This window comes from Saccostrea cucullata, unplaced genomic scaffold, assembly GCF_032062105.1.
Source record: "Saccostrea cucullata isolate Sc308-1 unplaced genomic scaffold, CSIRO_AGI_Scuc_v1 ctg2550, whole genome shotgun sequence".
NCBI lineage: Eukaryota > Metazoa > Mollusca > Bivalvia > Ostreida > Ostreidae > Saccostrea > Saccostrea cuccullata.
This window is the reverse complement of record NW_026935242.1, coordinates 2344-27414: the sequence shown is the minus strand read 5'-3', so window position 1 is coordinate 27414 and position 25071 is coordinate 2344. Positions and strand designations below refer to the sequence as shown.

The window sequence follows — 25071 nt, the reverse complement described above, 5'->3', positions numbered from 1 at the left end:
GAGCAGTTAAATAAGACCGCGCCTGTGGAAGTCAGATCTGAGGCAGCGGAGCTAGTCAAAAAGTTTGCCGACGTCTTTGCCACTGATGACCTAGATCTCGGAAGTTTTTCCGAGATCGAACACCGAATAGACACCGGAAATGCGTCTCCTGTCAAGCAGCGGATGCGACGCACCCCTGCTGTTTTTCAAGGGGAGGAAGAGGGTCATCTCGATAAGATGTTGAAAGCCGGAGTCATCCAGCCATCTTCCTCAGACTGGGCGTCTGCCCCAGTGCTGGTCCGGAAGAAGGATGGCAGCGTCCGTTGGTGCGTGGATTATAGAGCCCTTAATAAGGTGACAGTCAAGGACACGTACCCTCTGCCACTCATAGAGGAGTGCATGGACACGCTAGCGGGAAACCGCTGGTTTTCCAAACTTGACGCTAATGCGGCTTACTGGCAGGTTAAGATAGCTCCGGAAGACCGGAAAAAGACTGCCTTTATTACGAAATATGGCCTATTTGAATTTACTAGAATGGGGTTTGGTCTGTGTAATGCCCCCGCCACCTTTGCTAGGGCCATAGATTTGGTGTTACACAGGCTCAACTGGAAGATAGCCTTAGCCTTTTTAGATGATATCCTAGTCCTAGGATCTTCTGCACACGCTCACCTTGATAACCTACGACAAGTGTTTGAGCGGTTCCGAGCATATGGCCTTAAATTCAAGCCTCGGAAATGCGAGCTGTTTAAGACTAAGGTTGAGTTCCTTGGTAGAACCGTGAGCGAGCACGGAGTTGAGATGGGGGATCAGTACATCGAGTCAGTGCGTGACTGGCCAGTTCCGCGTGATGTTAAGGGCGTAGAGCGCTTTCTTGGCTTCGCCAATTATCACCGCAGTTTCATCCCCCACTTCTCCAGAATTGCGGCTCCGCTGTATGCGGTTACCGGAAAAAGTGGTTTCCGGTGGGGTAAAGAGCAGCAAAGTGCTTTTAAGGAACTCACTCAGTTAATGATTCATCCTCCAGTTCTAGCGATACCGAACAGTACAGGTCATTTCATCCTTGACACTGACGCCTCGGATTATGCCGTAGGCGGGGAATTAAGCCAAGTCCAGGGTGGGAAGGAGAGAACAATAGGGTATGGGAGTGCTGTGCTATCCGCAGAACAGCGTAGGTACTGTACTACTCGTAAAGAGCTATTGGCGGTAATTAAGTTTACCAGACAATTCCGCCATTACCTGCTGGGTCGTGAGTTCACAGTCAGGACCGATCATCATAGCCTGGTCTGGCTAATGAACTTCAAGCATCCGCAGAACCAGATTGCTAGATGGCTCGAGGAACTGAGCCAGTACAACATGCGGATCGTACATCGCCCGGGAAAGAAGCATGTGAATGCTGACGCTCTGTCCCGGGACATACCTGATTCATGCCAGGGGTACTCGACGAGAATTAGGGTCGAAGACTTGCCCTGCGGCGGATGCCGTTATTGCCGCCGAGCCCACGAGCGCTGGCATGACTTTAACACTGAAATAGACGATGTAATTCCTTTGTCCCAACTCTTTGACGAGACGCCTGTGCTAGCGGAGAGTCAGTCCGCCGAAGGGGGTAGTTGTGGTTCATTAGATCCCAACCTTCGTCAGGCCATTGTTTCTAGTTCTTGGGAAGATACTCCCTCGACTGGGAATTTTTCAGCATTACCCAGTTTCCAGATTAATGTCAGTGGAGTGTCGAGTTTAAATCCTAAGATTGAGACAGTTAGTCCTCAAGTCTGTCAGTTAACAGGTGACACTGCGGGAATTTCGCTATCCTCATACAGTTCCGCAGACATAGCCCTAAAACAGAGGAAGGACGAAGCTATGGTATACCTAAGACAGTACTTAGAGTCTGGGGACCTACCTACCGAAAGTGACTTAATTATCTGCAGTCCGGAAGAGAAATGCTATCTTCTTGAGCGAGACTGTTTTCATCTCGACGAGACAGGGGTTGTTTGGCGAGAACCGGATGACTCGAATGCGCCCCGTCGGCTCCTAGTGCCGCGGAGTCTCAGATCCGAGATTATGCACTTATGTCACGACATACCGTCCTCTGGTCACCAGGGAATCCAGAGAACTAAAGAACGCCTAAAACAACAGTTCTACTGGTGGTGGATGTCAAAGGACATAAAGTTATATGTCAAGACTTGCGATGTATGTGCAAGAAATAAGCGAGGTTCGTTGCCGAACAGGTCAGAGCTTAAGAGCTACCAAGCGGGAAGCCCGATGGAGAGGGTACATTTAGACTTTCTCGGGCCGCTTCCTCGAACTGATAGCGGGAACGAATACATTCTTATGATGGTAGATAACTTTACCAAGTGGGTAGAGTGTATTCCGCTTCCGTCTCAGACAGCGGAAGTTACCGCCCGTTCCGCTATCAATGACTTCTTTTCTCGGTTTGGTTATCCTTACGAAATCTTTACAGATCAGGGCCGTAACTTCGAGAGTGAGCTGTTCTGTAAGATTTGTGCCATGTTGGGGATACATAAAGCCAGGACCACACCCTACCGTCCGTCAGGGAATGGCCAGGTAGAGCACTATAACCGCACTCTAATGGACGCGGTTCGTTGCTACATAGAAGGCCAGCCCAAGTCATGGGATAAGTTCTTGGGCCCACTGGCTGGAGCGTTGCGGTCCGCAGTAAACCGCCATACTGGATACACTCCAAATCGTCTCATGCTGGGTAGGGAAGTAAATATACCAGCAACCTTGATGTTCGCTCCACCGCCTTCCACGTCTTTTCAAAATGGGGAGGAGGGTGAGGTCGACAAGTATGTACGTGATCTAGAAGAAAATGTTCAGAGAGCGCACGACATTGCCCGTGGAAAACTAAAAGTCGCGCAAAAGGCAATGAAAAGGTCTCATGACATTAAGGTCCGTACCAGTAAGTTCAAGGTCGGAGATTTGGTCTACTGGCGCCGCAATGCGGGAAAAAAGGTAGAGTCAGTATGGAGGGGCCCTGGGATAATAATAGAAACCAAATCAGACACAATATTTGTTGTAAAATCTCGGCGCGAGGTCAAGGTCATGCACCATGACAAGCTTAAAAGGTGCGAGTCTAGGCAACTCCCCAAATGGTTAGTAAACTACAAGAATAAGTTGCCCGGACAGTCAGTAGCCCAAGATGGGGATAGTTCCCTTGTACCTGAAGTGGTTGCACCGCTGGGGTCCGCAGACTCAGGATTAAGTCCTGGGAGACCGGGGAGTGGGGGTCACTCAAAAGTTAGCCTCAAACCAGCGGAGTCAGTAGGTCCGTATATGGGTACTCGAAAACGGGTTAGGGAAAGATTAGATCAGTCTAAACAGCCCCAATCGCCCAAGAGACCTAGAGCCACTAGGGGGACTAAAACTAAGAAATGTTGCGTTTGCTTACAGTCTAATCCCAAAGGGATGATGGTGCAGTGCGACAACTGTCGGGACTGGTTTCATCCTGGGTGTGTAGGTATAAGTGAGGATTATGCCAAATCTGTACCTCAATATATCTGCCCCGAATGCAGTCCCGTCGATGGTGGTCGCGACTAGTATTGAGGATTATGTCCCGCAGGGATGCGGGGTTATGTGCAGCTATATTTAGCTGGATTGTATATATGTTTTTACTGCAAGGGAAGCAGATCCTTTAATTATTCAGGGATATTTCCCTGCTTTTATGATCGATCCTTGGTGTTCCTCATTTTTATATACCATTGATGTTCCAAGGAGGATCCCTTGGTGAGCAGTTCCAGGATTGAGCGTTCGCGACGGAGTCGTGGACGTGATGTCACGCTAGACATCATGTCTGTCCTGAGCCCGGATGTCTGGATCTGGAGATGTCGCCGAGGAACCACCTGACGAGGACGACCCCGAAGGACCCAGAGGTGGACCCGAGAAGACTCGGACGAGGGGCGCCCAGGACCACGTGAGATTCTGTGATATGAACTGTTAATTTCTATTTATTTTATATTTCTTATTATGAACATTAATGCTTAAATATATGTAATATTGATATTGTATTATTATATGCTTGCTTGTTTATCTATGTAAATGTGTTAGTGATTATGTTTAATTGATTTTAGATATGTTAAGCCCCGCTAAGATTTAATTGTTTATTTTGATGTATATTATAGTTTGTCCCATTGTATATATATTACGGGCTGGGACGCCCTTTTTCAAAATGGGGAGGAATGTGGTGGTCCTGGAGGTACCGGGCACGAGTTGCCCTGCTACCTCTGATCACAGGGTATACGTCACAGCACCTGTCGTGACGTATACCTATCCTCGCTCTCTTTTCTGTTATACGCTGCAGAGTACAGACGTGTCTCTGTCAGCTCCGCCATTATTGTAATCTATATTGTATAGTATATTGCGGGCACTAATAAACAGCGGATTATCTCACCATAGTGTTTTCTCTGTTTCGCCATCACTGTATACGATATACCCTGTCTAAGATGCATTCTGTAAATGGTATAAATATGTGTAAATAAAATTTATCTAGAGTATAAAGGTTCAATATGCTATCAGAAAACATCTTGTCTACAGCTTCTATACATTTAATTACGCATGTAGGAAAACTATTGGTATTATAGAGACGAATAATAATGTTTGTTAAGAAACCAGTTCTAAATGTTTTTATTTATATCTATTAAAATCAGTGGATTAGGAGATTTAGACATTGATTCATGTTGGAAACAGCGATAACAACTCTGGATGCGTCAAACGTCAAAACACGTGGTTAAAAAAATCTGCGTCGAAGTTCTCCGTCAGTCTGCAACGTCACATCTTTATGACGTTATTTCTCTGTTTTAGCAAAAATGCCATAAGGACCCTTTTGTCATGGGCGCAATCATATGTGTTTCTTTCTTTTAGATGATGTTTAAATTGTGTTTTCAATTGTCAACGTGTAAACACATTTTGATTACTTCCTCATTAATCCGTTTATAAATTGCCATTCATTTTCAAAGTTCTGACTTGTTTAAGTTGATAGTAATACATAATGTAAAGCATTAATAATATTTTTTGCTTCTTTTCTTTGATTTTCAATGGGCAATTTACAAATATAAACATGGTACTGAACATTCATCAAAATAAAAAAAAGATCTACCCACACTTGTAAATATTAATGTCTACATAAGTACATGTATAAATTTTCAGGTAGGACCAAATAGATAGGTCAAATTTTTCATGAAATTCAATTTTTCTGAAACTTTGATATTTTGTTCTAGGATACAGAATCTCTCTTTATATATGATATGAAAGAAATTCAACTGCACATTTTTTGCCCACATAGTCTGAAATATGGTCTTTCAGACCCCTGTAAGAAGTTTGTGAAATCAGACATTCGATTTGAGAATGAGCCTTATTTCAGAATTTCTATTGATCTATTGCGAATTTGTGTAATACTTTTTGTTACTTTAAATCAGTAAGTCACATTGATACTGGAAAATTTGGGTAAAATATAAAGTAAAAAAGAACATACATTGTATCAGAAACTGAAAATTCACTTGTAAATATCCGACAGTTTAAGTTTTCTTAAGAGAAAATGTATAATTCAATTTTACAAAAAAAAAAAAAAAAAAAAAAAAAATAACAGAATGATTCAAATGGGTTCTAGAATAAAATGTGTTAAAAAAATATAAAATTGAACCGGTGGTTTCAGATATTTTGGTGATTAAAAAAATTCAATGGCAAAAAACTAAAAGAATCAGTAGATGACGTCACAATATTTAGCCTTTGACCTCTAGATATGACCTTAACCTTTGTAGTACATAAAAAATAGAGACTCCTCATATATGTGTCCAAATATCAGCCATCTACAATTTATAGAACAAAAGTTGCAATGCATTTTATAACAGACTGTAACATGCTTGTTTATTGCACTTAGATAGCGTAAACACATTCCAAAATGTAAGCTCCCAACTGACCAATATATAGGATTCTCTGATTTTTTTCACAAAATAAATGCAAATTTGCCAAAACTTATTATTTTTCTTTCAGGGACCATTCATTGTTGTCAATATAGTAATATTACTCTTTTTTCCTCAAGTATTTTTTTAAGAAATGGGTTAAAATAGAATCCACGGGTTTTTTGTCCTATCTTAAGGTGAGTAGGTGAGAAATACGGTGGATAAAAAATATTGTTATACGTGTTATCACTAAAAGTAAGGTGGAGAGCAAGAAATGGTTGTTGGTAATTTCCCTGGAATAATCTTATATAAAAAAGAGTCGATTAACGATGTGATATTGACGACTGATTCTTCTGTTATTTCACGATCATGACAAGGACTATACGGCGGGTGTGACCGGTAAGCAGGGGATGCACACTCCTCCATGTCACCTGATCCCATCTCTGATGTTTCAGAGGTCAGTGTTTGCTATGCTCCTATTTTGTATGGTTTAATGGACTTTGATATTGAATACTATTCGTTAACTCCGTATCCTTCTCGTTCATAGCTACATTTGATTGGTTAATACAATAACACAAAATAGTAAGTGCAAGGGGCACACAAAGCCATAACAATCAATAACTAGTAATAAGACACATAAGTGATAATTTATAAGTAATACCTATACAAAATAGTACTAATAAATGTTTATTAATATCCACAATTTTTCCTGTAATCGGAGGAGACAATGCCGGTTATTCGTGGCTTGTGTTTGCTTTTTTTCATTTAATAGGAATATTGCACTCAAATTTTAAGATGAGGCCCCTTTTTTCCTATACGAAGCTAATAATAACTTTTAGATTTTACGTTCTGAAAAGTGATATTCGTAAACAGATATTTGTCACAAAAATAATGACTTACCCAGAACTTCCGAGAAATACACAACTGTAATGAAAACATTCAGATACTCCATTTCAAATATGGACAAACAAGGAAATAAAACACATCAATAAACACATAATTAAAAAGGACCGGTTTGTTTTCAAGTTAAAAATAGATGAGAAATTTTCATTTGTTGGCAGTAATGCAAAGAGTTGTTTCAATGGGGTTTTGTAGCAAGCATACGCATTTAAAGAGACAAGAAGGTTCAGTTTCGCAAAGTTTGCAGGATAGAAACAATTAATGCAATTTTCAATTAAAATAACCAGATATGGTTTTGAAGTGTTTTCAAACCAAAATCTCTCTTAGATTCCAGTATGCATACAGTGGCTGGAACGTCATCGTTGACAAAAAAAATCGTGTAGAATCGCTCGTGCATCGTGCGCGATCGTTCGTGTAACGTGCAAGATCGTGCGTGTAACAGACTTAATCGTTTGCGGTTTTAATGCTGCGTGCACGTGCGTTTAGAAACGTGTAAATTTCGTTTTGTAAGTTTTTATCGGAATGTTAACAAGTACTTTGTTTATACTTTATTTATTAATCCAAATAAATGGAATGAAGAGCAGTTTACATATAATTGAATGCGGAACGAACTAACTATTGCTTGTAAACAAGCAATATAGTAAGTCGTACAATGTTATGTTCTCGTATAGCATGACTTATTGTGATAAATCGTACTAAGATCTTTTACTATATTTTTCTGAAGATCATTCTTGTTTGCTGCTAATTTGGGTAAGATATATTTCTTTTAATTTTCAAATAATCTCAAAGAATTTTTTTTTACAAATAAAGAAATATTTTTCAAACCTTTCATAAATGTTTAGTCGGCGAATGTACATGCACGTCACGCACATGATTTTCGGGGTTTTGTTTGACAGTGTTTATCTCTGTAGCTTACTTTTAATAAATTTTTAAAGTAAACAATAATTTGCAATGTCGTTTTTCATGTTTTAGAGATTCATAAACATTTTGAAGTAATGAAAACATATAGCTATAACTTTTAAGTTAAGTCATTTCATGCTGCCATTGATTTCCCAATCGTATCCCCCGATTGACATATCATGAAATCCAATTCAATCAAATCCTACGGTCCACCTACTACTTTCTTCTGATATAACAAAAAATCCGTTTTCTCGTGTCAGAGAATTTATTTATTTAAAAAATTATTTAATATCTAAAATAATAATAAAATAATTTTACATGTATTTAGTACAGAAATACCCATTTCCGTTTTTTTTTCAAAGTCGATGAAAAATATATTTATTAATAATTCTTTGAATCTAAAATCAACATAAATCCGCATTTCGTTTTGGAAATATCGATTCCTAAATAATTTGAACTATTTTGCGTGACGAATCGTGCGTTTGCGGTCATCTAGCAATCGTGTAAGATCGTGTAACGTGTAGAATCGTGTACGTGAAGGATCGTTCGTGTATCAGGTTTAATCGTACGTTAATCGTGCGGATCGCGCGTGTAACGCGATCGTTTGTTTAAGTTGTGAACAATAACGTTAAACCTACTGTACATGCATATGGGATAAAGTTGAAATACATTGAGATTAAATATTATTATTATAGCAAAAGTAAAAGGGCTTTTGCCACGTATTAAAATCTCTTAGAAATAAATCTCTGTTATTTTTTCCTGAAACATATCAATGTCATTGAATGTTAAAATGATTAATTTTTCATTGTTTAACATGGCAATATTTTAGCCATTTTCCGTTGGCCCTGCTGATCTCTTTTTTAAAATCAAGAGAAACGGTCTTTTAGGTGCTAAGGGGGTCTTTGAGTTACAAAAGTATCTTAAAAATGACTATATGTACGCCATGAAAGAATGTAAGGTTTTCGAAGTACAAATCTCCACTAATTAAATAAGGATCACTAGGTACTGCCAATTAAAACTCGTAAATTTAATTGTAAATAAATTTTTACATTTGATAAAAACAGTATACAAGTTGGTCGGAAGATATTTTGACATTGACAGTCGTATTCTTTTTGTGGCACACAATCTCTTATGTATGAAAATTTGATGAATAGAAATAGTCTTGAAAACATAACGAAAAGTGGAAAGGACAAAAAAAAGACAGCTAAAAACATTCCAACGTGATACACAACAATTCCCCACTTTGAATAAAAGGCTGTTTGATATCATTAACAGTTGTTTTTTTTCTTTTAAATAAAAATGGAACTCGTAAATTTATAATTACCTGCAGACATGTTTACGAAAATTTCCTGAGATTGTTCATAAGAAATTTCTGAAGATATATCTTAAGAAAATCCTGGGATCATCGTAAGATTATCTTTTCAAAGTTATCATATAATTATCCTCCCTTACGAAAGTAAAAGTACATGTATTGCACCAATATTGCAAACATATTGCGGCAACATTGAAGCAACACATTTTTGTCACAAGAAACAAGCTTTTTGAGTAAGTGAAATATCACGGCTAGCGGCAACAACTTCCGGTGACATTCTGGCAATACTGCCAGAAAAAAAACTATCTTGCAGTATTACTAGAATGTCGCCAGAAGATCTAGGATTACCCATTAGGCATTTGTGAGCATGCTGATAAGATTGAATGATGTTGAATAGCCAGAAGAAAAAAGAAAGACCAGGTCTTCCAACAACCTATTGGAATACCCCTCGGTACCAATTGCGCTCTGTTACTAGAAGACCTTTTTTGTATTTATATGAAACAGAATATGGGCAAGATTGTATGCGTGAAAATAAAAAAAAAACACTTGCTGTAGCCTACAAATCAAAATTTAGATACATGTATATCGAGGACGTGTTGTTCATTTAAAAAGTAATTTCCATTCCTATGTCGATACAGTATATCCTGGTGAGCTTGAGATAAAAGATACCATGGAGTCTGACACATCTGTTTCATATTTGGATATATCACTTTAAAAATATTAATGGAAAACTAACAACCAAAGTTAATGATAAACATGATGACTTTAACTTCCCTTATTTATCATTGTGTCTTGACACAATTTTCATACTTATTGTAATTCCATTATTTATACACTGATTGAAAACGGATTTTCTCGTTATTTCCCAGTCATGTCAATGAGCACATGGCGGTTGTGAACGATCGGCAGGGAATGCTTACTCCTCCATGGAACCTGATCCCACCTCTGATTGTTCGGTCCGTGTTTTATATTGTTTAATTGGCTTTTGATCTTGAATATTGTTCGTTATCTCCATATGTTTCATTAAAAAAGAAACCATTGACAACGTCGCAGTTCGATATACTATTTAAGTTTAACTTTGTAAATTCTTGATTTAGGTTTTTTGTTCATTATTGTTATATATTATACACTGTACACTGTACATATCTAATCCAGCTGTGAATATCATGCATTAGAGAGGACACTTTAATATTCAATGGCGCCATTAAGAAGTACACAAAATTCCTACTTGATGATGTGCCGGATTCTTTTTAAATGTATATTGGTATGTATGTTTTTTTTTGTTTTGAAAAGTATTATTACTTTAAAAAAATTAAAATGCAGAAAAAGATCATGATCATAGATTAGTGATATTTCTCAGTTGATATAAAACCTAGCAATGATCAAGTCCAAGGCAAAAAAAGTCTTCTCCTGTGTATATTGTAGGCATGCAAACGCCTTAAATTATATCTTACCAGCTAATATACCTCATGTCTTTTCTTTTGTTGGTTTACAGATGAATTACGTATAAATACACTGTACATTAAAATTTTGAACCGATCAATCATTAAGTAATAGACAAAAACTGTATGAAGTAAACGACAAATAAATAATGACACTGTGTCAATGAAATGTATTAACAAGGAAAACCTTAATAATATGTCATCTAATATTCATATGAAATCGAAAAAAATGTAAAATTGGTCACAATTATTATAAACCAATAAAGAACACTTGATTGGGATTTAAAGCAAAATAGAATAGACTGGATGTTTTCTATTAGACAATTTAGAAAAAAAAATTATAAAATTGATGGGGATACAAGGAAGTTATTATTTTGAAAGTTTACAATGACTTTGTATTTTAGAAATGTATAAGGCGCAAACTTATTTTACCTATCTAGGTATCCACTACTTCTTGGTATCATCTGTCCTTAACTGAATATTTTTTATTATCATTTCCCAATATAAATCAATTTGCATAAAGTACACTCAATTCTGTAGATAAAATTTAATAATTTACAAATCAAAATTTCCGAAGAGTTCACATGGAAATTTTCTATAGTGAGGTTGTTCCTACACTTGCCATTAAAACATATGAAGTTTAGCAATTTTTAGTGGAAATGGAATTGTAACTCATTGAATCTGGAGGAATGTCAAAAATATCTACGATTGGAACATCGTAATCTTTTATCTTTCATATAGCATACAAAATTAAACCGTGTAATGAAATGTGAAAAGCAAACTTATTCATGTAGAGCTGACAACAAGGTGAACTAAATCAATTTACAACAAATCGTAAGCACAAGCCAAATAGAAATAGTCTAATTGATGTAGTGGTTTTGAGGTTGCAATGAGTCATATTTGTTTGTTGACTCTGCAGTCACTGTTACAATATTTGACATGTCCAGCTCTGTGTACGTATCTGCGTGGGAATGATTTATACCAGACCGGTCCAATTCACCAAAAGTTTCTTTCGAAGATTTCTTTGCTGTGGTATTTCTGTTAAGAAATAAATACGTTAATTTGTTTGCATTTTTTAATGCAAAATGTTGTCTTTGATATAAAAAAAAACTACGTGAAATTCTTTAAATTCTGCAATATTGATTTATAATGTATTTAAAGTTTATTATGAAATTTCTAACTTACTTGCTTATCATACTGAAGAAGTATATATTGAGCATCACTGACACAACCGCAATCATCACAAAAATCCCCAAAGATATTTGGAAAGGGAGATTTGATTGGCCTTCTTGAACTTCAACTATAGATTTATGTTTCAAATATTGATAACATAAATCAAAAAGTATTACTATTGTATCAAAAGCAGGAAAAAAAACATAGTTTTGATTTAAAAGCAATGCTTCAAAAAGATTTTAAATTTGTTTGGAAAGAAATTCACATGTGAGCATAGTTCTCCATAAAAAAAACATGAGACAAAATGTAAATCGTAACAAAGAGCTCCTACGCATACATGTCTGAAAAATGATAATCTTAAAAAAAAAATAACTGTAAGTCAGATGAACCATCCCTACTTTTGACTGCAATAGGAAATCACATCAACCATAAGGGCATAAAATTTATGCATTACTGATTTTCGTTGGTCTACTTTCTTTGTTATTTTAGAGGAGCTTTGTAATTGAAAGAAATCATACCCTACTAAATTGTAATCTTACATAATATAGAACGGCATCACAGTATAATACGTAAATCACTTTGAAAGAAAAAAAAACCAGTTGCTTTAAAGTGTCATAGGTTTGCTTTTAAATTCTTACCGCTAGTGTGACTGACTGTTTTGTCTTGTAATGTAAAAGGAATCGTAGTCAACAATATTTGAGAACTGGTTTGATGTATTATTGTCGCTGATGTGTCTGTCAAAGATTGTGTACTCGTAAATGTCGATGTTCCACATTTAGCTTCCAAAAGTCCATTTCTTCCTATTGATACACACAAAAAATAATAATGCAATGATATGAAATTGTACAAATTCTTGTTAATATATCAATTTTGTATCAACATATATCAACTGATCGTATATCATCTGTATATCGTAGGGTAAAATGTACATTAGCATGGACGTCTTTTTCTACCAATAGGGAAATTAATTGTATCTCTAAATAAAGTTCAGCCTAAAACTTCCCTTAATCTTATAGATATATTTTTCAAGGAATCAAATTTAATACTTTTAAAATGTACTGGACTAAAATGCTTTAGAAAGTGCACACAAATAATGTAAGTCAAGTCTAATGTTGAATATATTCATCTATCGTAAAGGGAAATAAAATATCAGTTGTGGAAATTTGTCATAATGCATATATGTAAAGGATCAACCACCTGAACATGTACTTGTATTGACATTTTCCGATTCGGTTATGTGATATACAGGGGTTGTTCGGTTAAATTGTGGAAAAGGCGTTTTTCTAAAAAACAAATAATTATAATAATTGGACACTAAGCTGATTTTTTCAGCAAATATTTAAGAACATCTTCGTATGCTGATAAGATATAGACACAACAATGCATCATTTAAATTTTAGTCAATTTCCCGAGCATTCAAAATTGGAAACACAATACAGGAAAATTTACATGCTATCACAATTTATTTAATGAGGGGTTTCATACTGAACCGGATCTAACCTCTGATGATTTGCTCTGATCCAAAATATATTGAATTTCCTCGCCTCAAACATTTATATATCTAATACTACATGTAGTAATGAAAAAAAAAGAAGATAACGAGCAGTACTCCAGATCAAAAGTTAATCAAACAATACACAGTAGAACCAGAGAAAAATGGACCTCTAAAACATCAGAGGAGGGATCAGGCACCATGGAGGTGTGAGCATTCCCTGCCGACCTGTGACAACCGCCGTAGAGCATGCTCTTGAGTATTTAATCAACTGAGATATTTAAATTCCATATGCACTTGATGAAGGTATTTTGCTGCATAAATAAGGGAAGCTGACAATAGAAAAGTTGAAGTCATCACGTTGATCATATAGCTTGGTTGTTAGATTACCATTAACGTATTTTCCAAAAAAAATATCTAAATATGAAACAATGTGTCAGACTTTGTGGTATATTTTATCTCAGGCTACTAGGACATATCGTATCGACATAAGTATGGAAATTACCATTGTTAATCAATAGCACGCAGCTGATATATCTGTATGTCGGGTTGAATTCCACAGCAAATGTTTCCTTCTTTCACGCATTAGATTATTATTTTTTACTTGCGAGTACTTTTTTTCCGTAATTTTGGAACACGGTCTTTTTGCAAAAAAAATTGTGAAATGAAATAGCTAAAACATTACTTCTTGTAAAAAGTAAATGCTTACACTTTTTGAAAAAAATGCATAATTTGCATCTTGCAAAAATTTTATCTTATTCATGTGTTATTCAATATAAATATTTTGAATGTTTACGCCATACACCGTACTTTGGCTGACCATAGTGTAAAGGCAAATCATTATATCTTTTTGTAGTCTATTATACCTTCGAAAATTTTGGGCTTAGGTTTCAGGTTGTTTGAAAATAAAAAAAAATCCACTATTCTGTTTGTTCAAATAAGACAGATTAAAAAGCCTTCTTACCGCCATTTTCCTGAATGCGTAGACAGTGGTAAAAACTTGTACGAGAACTCTCTGATTTGAAGTCAGCTTCCACTGTAACTGGGTGTGTTTTCTTCACTTTAACAGTTGATGATTCAACTTTCTCTTGACAGTTGAAAAGAAAAGTGTTGTTAACTCTTACAAATGCATCACATTGAGATACGTTTACCTCTGCTCTCACAAACAAGTCACCATCAAACGCCGGGATCACAATGCAGTTACACGGTTGATTTATCTTTGTAAAGTCGATATAAAGTTCTGTTTCAGATTTTAATATTCCATCACAACTGCTTATCACAATATTTGGTGCTGCAACGGGACATTTATTAAATATAACATAAAATAAGAAGAAATGTATTAGATTGATTGTGTATTGTTTTACGTCTTTCTTAAGAATATTTCACTCATTGGAGACGTCACCATATGCAGGTGTCAAATTTTGACCTATAGTCGGCACTCAGGGCCATTGAGCAGTGAGGGTTTTTCATCGTGCCAGCACCTGTCTTGACACGGTACCTACGTTTTTAAGGTCATATCCGAGAGACCCGTGGCTTTCACTTCCAGTGTCGAGCGCTTGGCGAAGGGACAGTCACTACCTTTGTTTACGTCTTAGGTATGACGCGGCGCAGCGATCGAGAATCGGGCCTCCTGATCACGAAGCGAACACTCTACCATTAGGCTACTGTGACCGTTGAAATGTTTTAGAGATATTTGTTAAAACGATAGAACACAACCATAATTTTTCTTTAAATTCATTGTTTAGATTAAAAAATGAAAAGAAAATTGTTGTAAAACATGTAGAATAAAAAAAAATGATTATATGCCTTTTAAAATTACACAGTTTTGCACATATAATAACAGAGATGTTTATTAAACCAGAATCAGCGTCTTTGTGTAAGTAAGATTCATTCCGTAAATTTATGCATTGTAATATCTATTTTATTCCTACATGTATGGACAAAATTCTACACATAAATGTATCAATTTAGGAGTACATTTCCGAGTAAACGTAATTTCAAACTTGTAGTGTATGATTCTCTATTCGCTGTAGGTTGCACTAAATGCTTTTATTTTTCAATTGATCAATATAAAAAAAGACCCATTTAGGCAGATTTTACGACAGGCAAGGGGTACAGAGGACCTATTCTAACACGGATTACCACGGGGCCCCAAGTACGACAAGTCCTCACCTTGGGGCCTTGAAATTCACAACTTTGGAAGAGGCACGCTAATTCAATAATGTACGTTGTTAGTTTATTTAACGCCAAGGAGGAGAGAAGAATTACGCATTTTCACTATATAATCTATTTAGCACTTCGATCCCAGGCTGACCCAGGGTCCATGTATTTTACAATTTTGCTTAAAAACTCAATGTTTATAACAATCATACCAGCTGTATTACTGCTTGATGTTCGTAAGTAAAGAAAAACTATTTTTATATATTGCATAGATTTTAGTGGTTTTGGCCCCATTTCTCGGGTCCCACGGGGCAGGGACAATAAAATTCAAATTTTAGTTCCCTGTTACCCACAGATGCTTTATTCCAAAGTTGGTTGCAGAGAAGAAGCTGAAAAAGTTCAAATGTTAAAAACAACGCACACTGCACGACGACGGACGAAAACGGATAGCAATAGGTCACTTGATTTTACCTCAAATTTGTTAACTATGAAATTTCAAATAAATCTCCTGAGATATAGCTGTAATATGAAAAGTTTGATGAGTTCTGTACTTTTAATTTATCGTTTAATTGAAATGAGATATCGAATATCGAATGATTTGTTTAGATTGTTTAAAAATACTTATGAAAATATTATTTATGAATTCTTTAGGTAAACTTAAACGAAAACAAAGTCTGAAACCTTCCTTGTCATTAAAAAAGATTTTTTTTCAAACATTCTTAAACTACAAAGTAGAGAATCAAACTTTTGTTTAATAAAAAAATTGTATACAGATTTTTTTTAGATACTTACAATTCTGTGGACATGAGCCTAAAATATTTTGTTTAAAAATATAAGAAATGGTTAAAACATTATGGATATACAATGCAAAAAAAAATAAACTTAACATCCTCCAACATGTTTATACTTTGTATGTATGGAATAAAATTAAATCTCACGAAAAAAAATCCCTTAGTAAACAATGCCATTTCAAGGACAGTTAGAATTATTGATTGTTGTATTGAATGATTTGTACGATATTTATATAAATAAATTTAAAAAAAAATTTAATAGATTATATGAAGACGTTCTATACAATGTAAAACTCAAAATCAAACTGCCCAGGAACCTGTTGCCTTTTTTTACTTAGAAAGTGCAATAATATAACTAATGAATATTGAATGAGCCAATGTTTATGGCTTTATTAAAGACATATGCAACGTACCTTTACTACTGATAATTTTTCAAGACATTCTTAAATTAAGATTATAGTGTCATCAGATGTTAATAGAAAAAAATCAGCATGCATTACCAGAGGTTTTTGAAAGATAGAAATTAATGAAAATTTTGGATGATTCAAAGAAATGTATATATAAAAAACTAAACATATATTCTAGATGTTTCTTTTATCCAAAATCGTTTTTTGAATAAATGTACAATAACATACGTAGAAATCAAAATATAACATACAGTTCCTTAAAAAATTAGAACACTTAAGCTCCATGGAAAAAGACAGAAAAATTCAAACTATGTTTGATATCGCTATATTTTACATGATTAAGTAACAACATGTGTAATTGTACAAAAATTAATTAATCTCGCTTTTCGTCTTCCTCTCATTAAAAAAAACCATCATTATTAAATAAAGAAAATAAGAGGTCATTTTTCACTGCCATAACATGATCCTTCTTATTATATATAAACTCTTTACCTGAGGAAAATTCTGGTGATTATGTGATTTGAAAGCTGACATTACAGTTCAGACATCAATCTTGTTCTATACACTTCGTATGTTATTGTTTATTTATTTTAGATCGATCACTATTCGTTATCTTCCTTTTCACATAAGATGTTGTCTAACATAAACAATGTAAACTTACCAAAAACTCCAATGACTGAAAGCACAGTTTTTATGAAAAAACATAGACATCTCATTTTACTCAAAACTTCATTTTCCTCGGGGAACAAGGAAGAGTAAACATTATTTCAGTTTCATTTTATTTCATACAGGGCTTTTTAAAAGTTAAAATTAGAAAAGATATTTTCATTCTTAAGCAATCATGCAAGACTATTACCTCGACGAAAATAAATAGCACGGAATTGTTTTTTAAGAAATTTGATCAGGCGAGTCGCCCAAATTAGGTTACACGCATTTTCCCATAGAGATAAATAAAATAGAGATTGTTTATGTGAAAACAACGGAACAAATTGCTGTGCCGATAGATTACTTTTGTAAAAATATAAATTTATATTAACAAAGCAAGGATTGAGAGAGGAAGAGAGAGAGAGAAAGAGAGTTTACAGAAACTTTTACAATGTTGTAAGTTAGCATTTTATGAATGCTAAATTTGAAAGGTGTGGGACATTGAGGGGAGAAACGTAAATGTGCTTACGTACATTTATATCATTTGTAGAATCCTCGGGTAGAGTTTTGAAGTCAATTAAGGGATTAACTAGTTTTGTTATACTTTAAAGAAAGTTTTTGTTGTTTTTTTTTTGCAGATTTGTTGATATTTCTGAACATCTCGTATTCTAATTTAGTATATAAAAAAGAAAATCTCCACTGGAAACTTGTCATCCGACCAATAAAACAACAGCAACATACTTTATTAAATTCCGACAATAAACGAGGTTGTTTGAATAGCTTAAACATAAACTCTTCAGTGCATGTGCATTTAAAAAGTTTCAGAAATTACTGAGAAGCAAAAGAATTGAGAGCCCTATTACTTTATATAAATTAATACAACTTTATACGAATCTTAATATTGCAACTAAACGAAAATTTAACTTTTCTTAAAATGCAAAAAAAAAATATATATATTAGTACCCAAAGCAGGGTCTTTTCACAAAAATACGATTGTGGAATATAAAGGCCCTAGCACCACCAAAAGTTGTTTTTGAAGGGTAGATAAAACACAAGGGTCAAGATCAAAGGGTCAAAGTTGTTGATGTCTGAAGAAATTTCTTGTAACAAGTTTAATATATGTGAAGTAAGTAAACACTGGCCATTACCGTTCAAAAGTTATAGCCCAGGCTAAAGTTTAAAAAAAAAAGATAGGCCAAATTCAGAGGTCATGGTCAAAGGGTCAAAGTTCTTAATATTCAATGAAAGGTCTTGTCACAAAAATTAAATATGTGAAGTACATGTATGAAAAACCTAGCACTTGAAAAGTTATAGTCAAGGTTTGTTTTAAAGGTTAGTGAAAACTCCAACATCAAGACCAAAGGGTCAAAGTTCTTGGTATCCAATAAATAGACTTCTCACAAGAATTACATATATGACGTATGACGGCCCTAGTCCTTATCGTTCAAAAGTTATGGCCAAGGTAAAAGTTTTATCATGAATACTGAAATCTCCAAGTTCAAAGTCAAATTTGTTAGTATCCAATGAACGGTCTTTGTCACAAAAAATACATATGTGAAATATAAAAGTTATAGCAACTACCGTTCAAAGGTTATGGCCAAAGTAAAAGTTTGGAACTTTTGTGAAAAAGCTGGTCAAACTCCAAGATCAAGGTCAATACGTCAAATTTGGTTGCACCCAAAGAAAGGTCTTGTCACAAGGAATACACAGTCATGTTAAATATGAAATCATAGCTCCACTAAATCAAAACTTATGGACAGGGTTAAAGTTTTTGCAGACAAACAGAAAAAAAAACAGACGGACAGACAGACCGACGGCCACCACAAAAATTATATACTTCCGAATCTTCAATTTCAAGGGTATAAAAATGTGGATTAGACTATGCTGACTGGAAGGCGACATAGAGAATGAGAATGAGTTTTAAATATAAAACGCATCAAGCGCGAATTAGTGAATATGGAATTCACCAAGGTCAGATAGAGAGGGACAAGGAAAATGATGATAACTGTTGAAAATTTGGTGACATTCGAAATAAATATATTTTTTTTAGATCTTTGAATAATAAATACGTATATATAATTACATATATATCATGCAGTCTTCAGTCAAAATTCGGAATAAATTAAGAATATACCTATTACATTTGCTTTTATTTCTTTAGTACTATGTAAAACATTGACTTCAAATTTAAATCAGTGAAATTAGAATCACAATCTAAATAATTTTTCAAATCATATAAATTACTTTGGAAACAGACGATTGGCGTCATGATTTTCAAAGTGTTGTTGGAATTGAGTTTGATAAAAATGACGTCGTCAAACGTTTAACCGGCGCACGGATATATAATAAATAGTTTTGAATAAGATTTGTATACATCAGAGACAGCAGAAAAGAGTACAGAAGCAACATTACACACAAGATTTTAAAAGGGAAGTTATTTTCAAATGGCATGAGATTTAATGAGAGTTTTTCCTCTATACCAAAAAAAGTTTCAGCATGTAAGAATTAGAGTACAGTTTGTAAATGTACGCAGACAATGGTGAACAATCTTGGCCACGAACGACGTTAAACAATATGTTTTCTCTGCTACCTACCGTGTATGGCGATCTTTCGACTAAATTTCGACTGAAATTTGAATCTGTTTATAAAAAGTTAACAATAAAACACCGGACAGTTGTGAATTTAAATGAGTCCCTTAGAAAGAAATTTAATTCAGTAAAGAAAAAATAGACTGTTTTATTCATTAATAAATATGTACGCCGAATAAAACATCCTTTAACTAAAGCAACATAATCGGGGTCGTCAAGAAAAGCTCGTATGATATATGCTTAATCTGTAAACATAAAATAACTAGTATTTTGTTTGCAGTCTTTGTTTATGTAAACTGTTTCATAATATTATTTTTAGACATGAAAATATACATTTTCCATTCAATTATTTATTTTTTCATTTTAATGTAGCTAATCTGCTTTAAAATTCAAGCAAACCAATATACATGTATAACTTTAAAAATAATTTAGATTCAAGCATTTAATTGTTAATAAAAATGCATGTTCCATTTCTGTTAATTACAATTTGATCTTGTAATTGTTTGGAATAAGTGAGGTTACAATTAAAAATATCATGATTTGTGTCAATTTTCAAAAATCAATACACACAATGGACAATCCAGAAATTAATAACAACTCAATTGTTCATATGTTGAAAATTAACATTTTGTTTCAAGATATCACATACTAGGTCTTTATCATTAAGTTGATTTTGGTAAAGAACTGCAACCTGAGCCATATTAATATCAGTTACTTTCACTTGGTACTTGACAGTGTCACCAGAAAATTCTTTAGTTGACATGTTTTGGGCATTTGGTATTTCTTCACCTTCAATTGCATTAGAGGAATTGTCAAAGTCCCTTGAACGTTGTTCAAGTGTGCCTTGCCGATTGTCAGAGGTAACGGTGTTCTCAGAAAAACTGTATTCATGAGTGCGAATACTACGTGTGTACGTACCAATGGTGATATTAGAACCTTGCTTCTCAGCTTTGGATTTCTGGATTCTTAAAAAAGAACAAATGATTAAAAGTTGAAAAAATGTACACGTAAAATGCATTTGATATAAGGAGTTTAATCCATTTTACAGAAATGGTTTAATGTGAGAATATTCCAGGTGCATTCATAAACAGAAGTCCCTGAGAAGCAGACTTTTTCATCACAAATTTACAAAATCTGAATTTATACACTCAGGGTATACCAGTATACGTTTTTTTTCTATTTGTTAATTTTAATCTCCTTAAATTATCTATATAGATTACATGTACCTGCTGCATATCACAGCCAAAATAATCATCACTAAGCAGACAAGTATTCCACCTGCAATGGCATCTGTAATATACAAAGTTTTATCAGAATCAATTCTGTTTATAATGATTTTGTCGAAATATTTAAATTTTACTGGACAGTCAAAAATTTATATTTCATTATATGTTGTATTTATGCAAGCTATCAAAATCTATTTATGTGAGTTTTGTTTAAATAATTAGTTAAATGTGATAAAGTATTGCTGGAAAAGAAAAAAAAATATGTTCATGTACTTGTCAAGACAAATGATTTAATGAAAGGGTGTCAACATAGAAAAGAAATAAATTATATTTTTTTTACATTTGGAAACTGATTAATTATTCAGGCTATTGTTTCATATACATGTATATTATATATATATTTATAAATTAAATTGTTGACCTATAAAACAAGAACTTTGGTGATTACATACAGCTCTTAGTATCTTATTGGACGCCTGACTCATGTAATTTGACCATTTACTTTGATACGTACTGAAATGATTATTCCCTTACTTACATATCTCCGTAATATACTTGATACTTGGTGTTTCGGTGTGATTGGTTGAGTTATTTGTATTTTGAGTAGTAACTTCTATTCTTTTATCGCCACAAGTTACTTTTACAAGCCTTCCTGGTGAACCTGAATCAATAAAATTTGATATCATCAACAATATCGTTTTTACTCGATTTCAGTCAACATTTTGTTAAGGGCGACAAAAGACAGCATGTTATTTATTCAGGTTTTTGTGCTTGACATGTTTCACAAAAAATATTCTACCCTTATTTCCATACCTAAGCGTTCTCAGATTTTACCCGATCATATCAAGGGACCAACAGAGGCTGTGACAGGTTAACAGAGATGTTTACGCCTTTATGGATTTTGATGCCAGCTCTGTCGATTAAAGACGTCCGTGTTAACCTTGCTTTTGAATCTGTTCATTTATAAATATTGCATGTAGTTGACTGTACCATTGAAAATTTTCACCCCTCGAAAACTATTGTCAACGGAGGCGCAGCCAAGGTTGACAATGGTTTTCGAGGGGTGAAAATTTTCAATTTTTATTCTTAACTAAATGCAGTATTTATTATATTATACCGAATGTTTTATGCAAATACATATTACTGCCAGTGCGCGCATCAATTCTGCGCAGTCGCTATTTTTTGGAATACCACCCGTCGTCAAGCAATATTGACTGTTGCTACGCTGAAGGGCGTGGCTTCATTATTCAGCGGGTAATAGTGTTTTTAGCAAATGTTTCTCGACCAATCAGATTCAACTTTTTTACATGAAAGTATAATTTTATTATTTAATGCACTTTTGAACATATTATGTATTTGTTATCATACGCGTCATATGGAATAAAGACTCCGGGATAAAAAAGTCGGAATTAAGCTGTTTGTCAATCTTGGACACCATTTAAGCTTCAACGTCCTTTTGCTGTAGAAGTACCTTTTTATGCGTGGTATTAATTTACGCTATGTACGCGTCAAATATTTTTCGCGGAAAAGCGTACCTAATTTAAATGTAACGCATATATTGAGAATAAAGAAAAACAGCGTAATTTCCTACCCGTGGATTAAACAGAAATTGGGATTCCGCGGCATTATGGCCCCGTGGAAAAATGTACGTCAGACTCTACAGTAATTGATACACATGAAAAACATGCTAAAATCTATGGTTGGATCAGGTACAAGGAATAATTTAGAGGGCGTTGTTTGTCAACCCGTCACTACCGCCTATTTGCTCCCTGTTATGTTCTGGTAATCGAATAAAAATGCATAATAATATATTGTGAAAATATATGGCCTGGGAAATTTATATTAAAAAAGTGTACATATTTGATTAAATAATAGAGTGTTCTGCTGAAAGACCCTACTATCAGGATTAGCAAAATGTTAATTTTAAACATTACAGTAACTGTAAATATTCTTATCATGTAGTGTCATTTAGAAAATACTCACACATACATGCAGAGCATATTTTTGCTTATTTAATCAACTGAGAGATATAAACTCAACATGGAGCTAATAATGTTATTTTAAAACATAAATAAGAGGAGGGGACGATAGTTAAGTTGCCAACACCTTTTTCATATAGTTTCCTTATAAGATACTTGATTTTTAAATGCTGAAATTCAAATCTTAAGTTCACAACAAGCAACAAGTTATTTTCCAGTAAAGTTTATGAAGATTAGTATATTCTACATGAAGATCAAAATTAAAAAAGTGCTTACTTAGTGAAATATTGCATGCAAAAAGAAAAAAAAAGAACCTAAGAGAAGAGATTTAAAAAAGAAAGATTTTAATAAAATTAATTTACCAGCTGATTTCTCTCGAACTATAACGCAGTGGTAAAATTCTCCAGGCCTTTTGTTTGCTTGATATCGTGAAATGACTTTAATTGACGAGGTATCGTTAACATCAAGACTTGTTGCAACATCAGCATCAGTAGGGCAGTTAAATATTTTATCGCCGTCAATAATTAGTTCAGTTAAACAAGAACTATTTACAATTTGTTGAGCATAAATTAATAAGCTTCCTTCAAATAACGGTTTCACGTGACAAGAACAAGGTTCTCTTATCTTATTAAAATCTATGTATAAAATTTCTCCTTTTCTTTCAGATCCATCGCATCTTATAATTGAATTATTAGAAACTGAAAAGAAAGTGAAAGTATAATTTTTAATTTCTTAAATACAAATGTATGTATGTCTAGTAAAATTTCTTAATTTCGGACAAAAACGATTCAGATGTTCTCTGAAGAATTATTGGTTAGGTAAAAGGATAAAATTCATCTTTCAGTTATAAACGTTAATAAAAAAAATCCCTACCTTGCAAATCGCATTGTCCTTCAAATAAAAACAAAGCAAAAATTAAAAAGCGTTTAATTTTTGAAATTGTTTTAATTCTTTGTATCTTTTACCCATCAATACAAAATACTAGGGCCATTTAAAAGTTTTTTTTTTTAATTTTTGTCATTACAATTTCATTGACCGTTGAAGATACACATATATTTCTTATAAAAAGCATAAATACTTTTAGTTAAAACATTGAATATTTATTAAATTTTATTAACTACTCAAAGATTAAAGACATCAGAAACAGGGTCAAGGAGCAGGATCAAAACTGAATTCTCTAGTAATTAAATACTTTATAATGTTTATAATCATACCTCTATAAATGGCGTTTAAACAAAGTAACAATTTAATACTGAAATGAAGTAATCTTTTTTTCTTTTTCTCATGATGATGAAAGGTCTTCAATTCGCCCTACAGACATTGCTCTCTAACGACAAACAAACTTATTTTAAAAAAGGATAAGAAATCATGATGTCGAATTGAAGAACGTCTTAAAGCAGCAAGTACTCGGGTTCGTATTCTGGTACCTCTTAACCAAACAGGAAATATGTTAAAAAAAAAAGGTGGGTCTTTTATATACACTATACATGTATACATTTAATAATAACAAAGTTTGAACGGTAAAGCCTTGAATGAAACAATAGACGGTCTGCGCTAAAATAACATATAAGTTTTAAACGTGTTCAATGGAAATAACACATTTATATCTAACCATGTGTATTAAAACTTTACATGCTAAAAAAATTAATCTGAAAATGTGCCGACCTTTTATCTTGTGAAAAAGTATGACGAGGAAGTACTTTGTGTAGAATGTATTTTTAAACGACAACTGAAGATTTTATTCTCTTATTTGAGTATGAATAATTATCAGCAAGAAATTCAGTTTGATTAGCAGAAGTAAGAATAGAGTGATTCATACACTAAAAAATCAAATGAAAAATAACCAGACAATTGAATAATGTCGGAAAAAATATGTTAGTTTTGTTTCTTTTTTCGACAAAAATATGAAGATAATCCATAAACATCATTATATACTTTCCAAAGTAAAAACTTGTGCATTAATTTTGAAATCAATAGAGAAAAATGTGTATCTAATGCATTAAGGCTATATATAGATCTGAAGTGTTTTCCATTTATATTGACCTAAGTATAGAAACGTCCTAATTCTACGCCTTAGGGCAATATATTAGAAAACCGGTTTCGCGGTGGATTTTAAAAGCATTCAAATAATGTAATCTATCATTTTTATTCATAATAGACATTCAATA

At 33.9% G+C, this 25071-nt stretch overlaps 2 protein-coding genes across 3 annotated transcripts in view; both read right to left on the bottom strand.

The window, feature by feature from the left end:
• The window catches only part of LOC134242302 (uncharacterized), a 50235-nt gene extending 33030 nt beyond the window's left edge, over positions 1-17205 (bottom strand). Inside the window, exons 1-6 of one of the 2 annotated variants that reach the window (XM_062724385.1) lie at positions 17127-17205; positions 16060-16077; positions 14072-14398; positions 12254-12415; positions 11628-11736; positions 11257-11480 (exon numbers count right to left, since the gene is read on the bottom strand). In XM_062724385.1, coding sequence (XP_062580369.1) covers positions 11303-11480; positions 11628-11736; positions 12254-12415; positions 14072-14398; positions 16060-16077; positions 17127-17181 — 849 coding nt within the window. In that variant the 5' untranslated portion in view covers positions 17182-17205 and the 3' untranslated portion in view covers positions 11257-11302. Of the gene's footprint in view, positions 1-11256; positions 11481-11627; positions 11737-12253; positions 12416-14071; positions 14399-16059; positions 16078-17126 lie in introns of those variants that run through there. The other variant, XM_062724386.1, reaches the window with a different exon arrangement.
• A 3091-nt stretch (positions 17206-20296) lies between these two features.
• Positions 20297-23601, bottom strand: LOC134242303 (uncharacterized; the record flags this gene model as incomplete). The annotated part of the gene is made up of 4 exons (XM_062724387.1): positions 20297-20663; positions 20925-20988; positions 21463-21585; positions 23266-23601. Coding segments are annotated over 4 exons (890 nt in total), but the record flags the coding sequence as incomplete, so codon positions are not given.
• Between the last annotated feature and the right edge of the window lie 1470 nt (positions 23602-25071).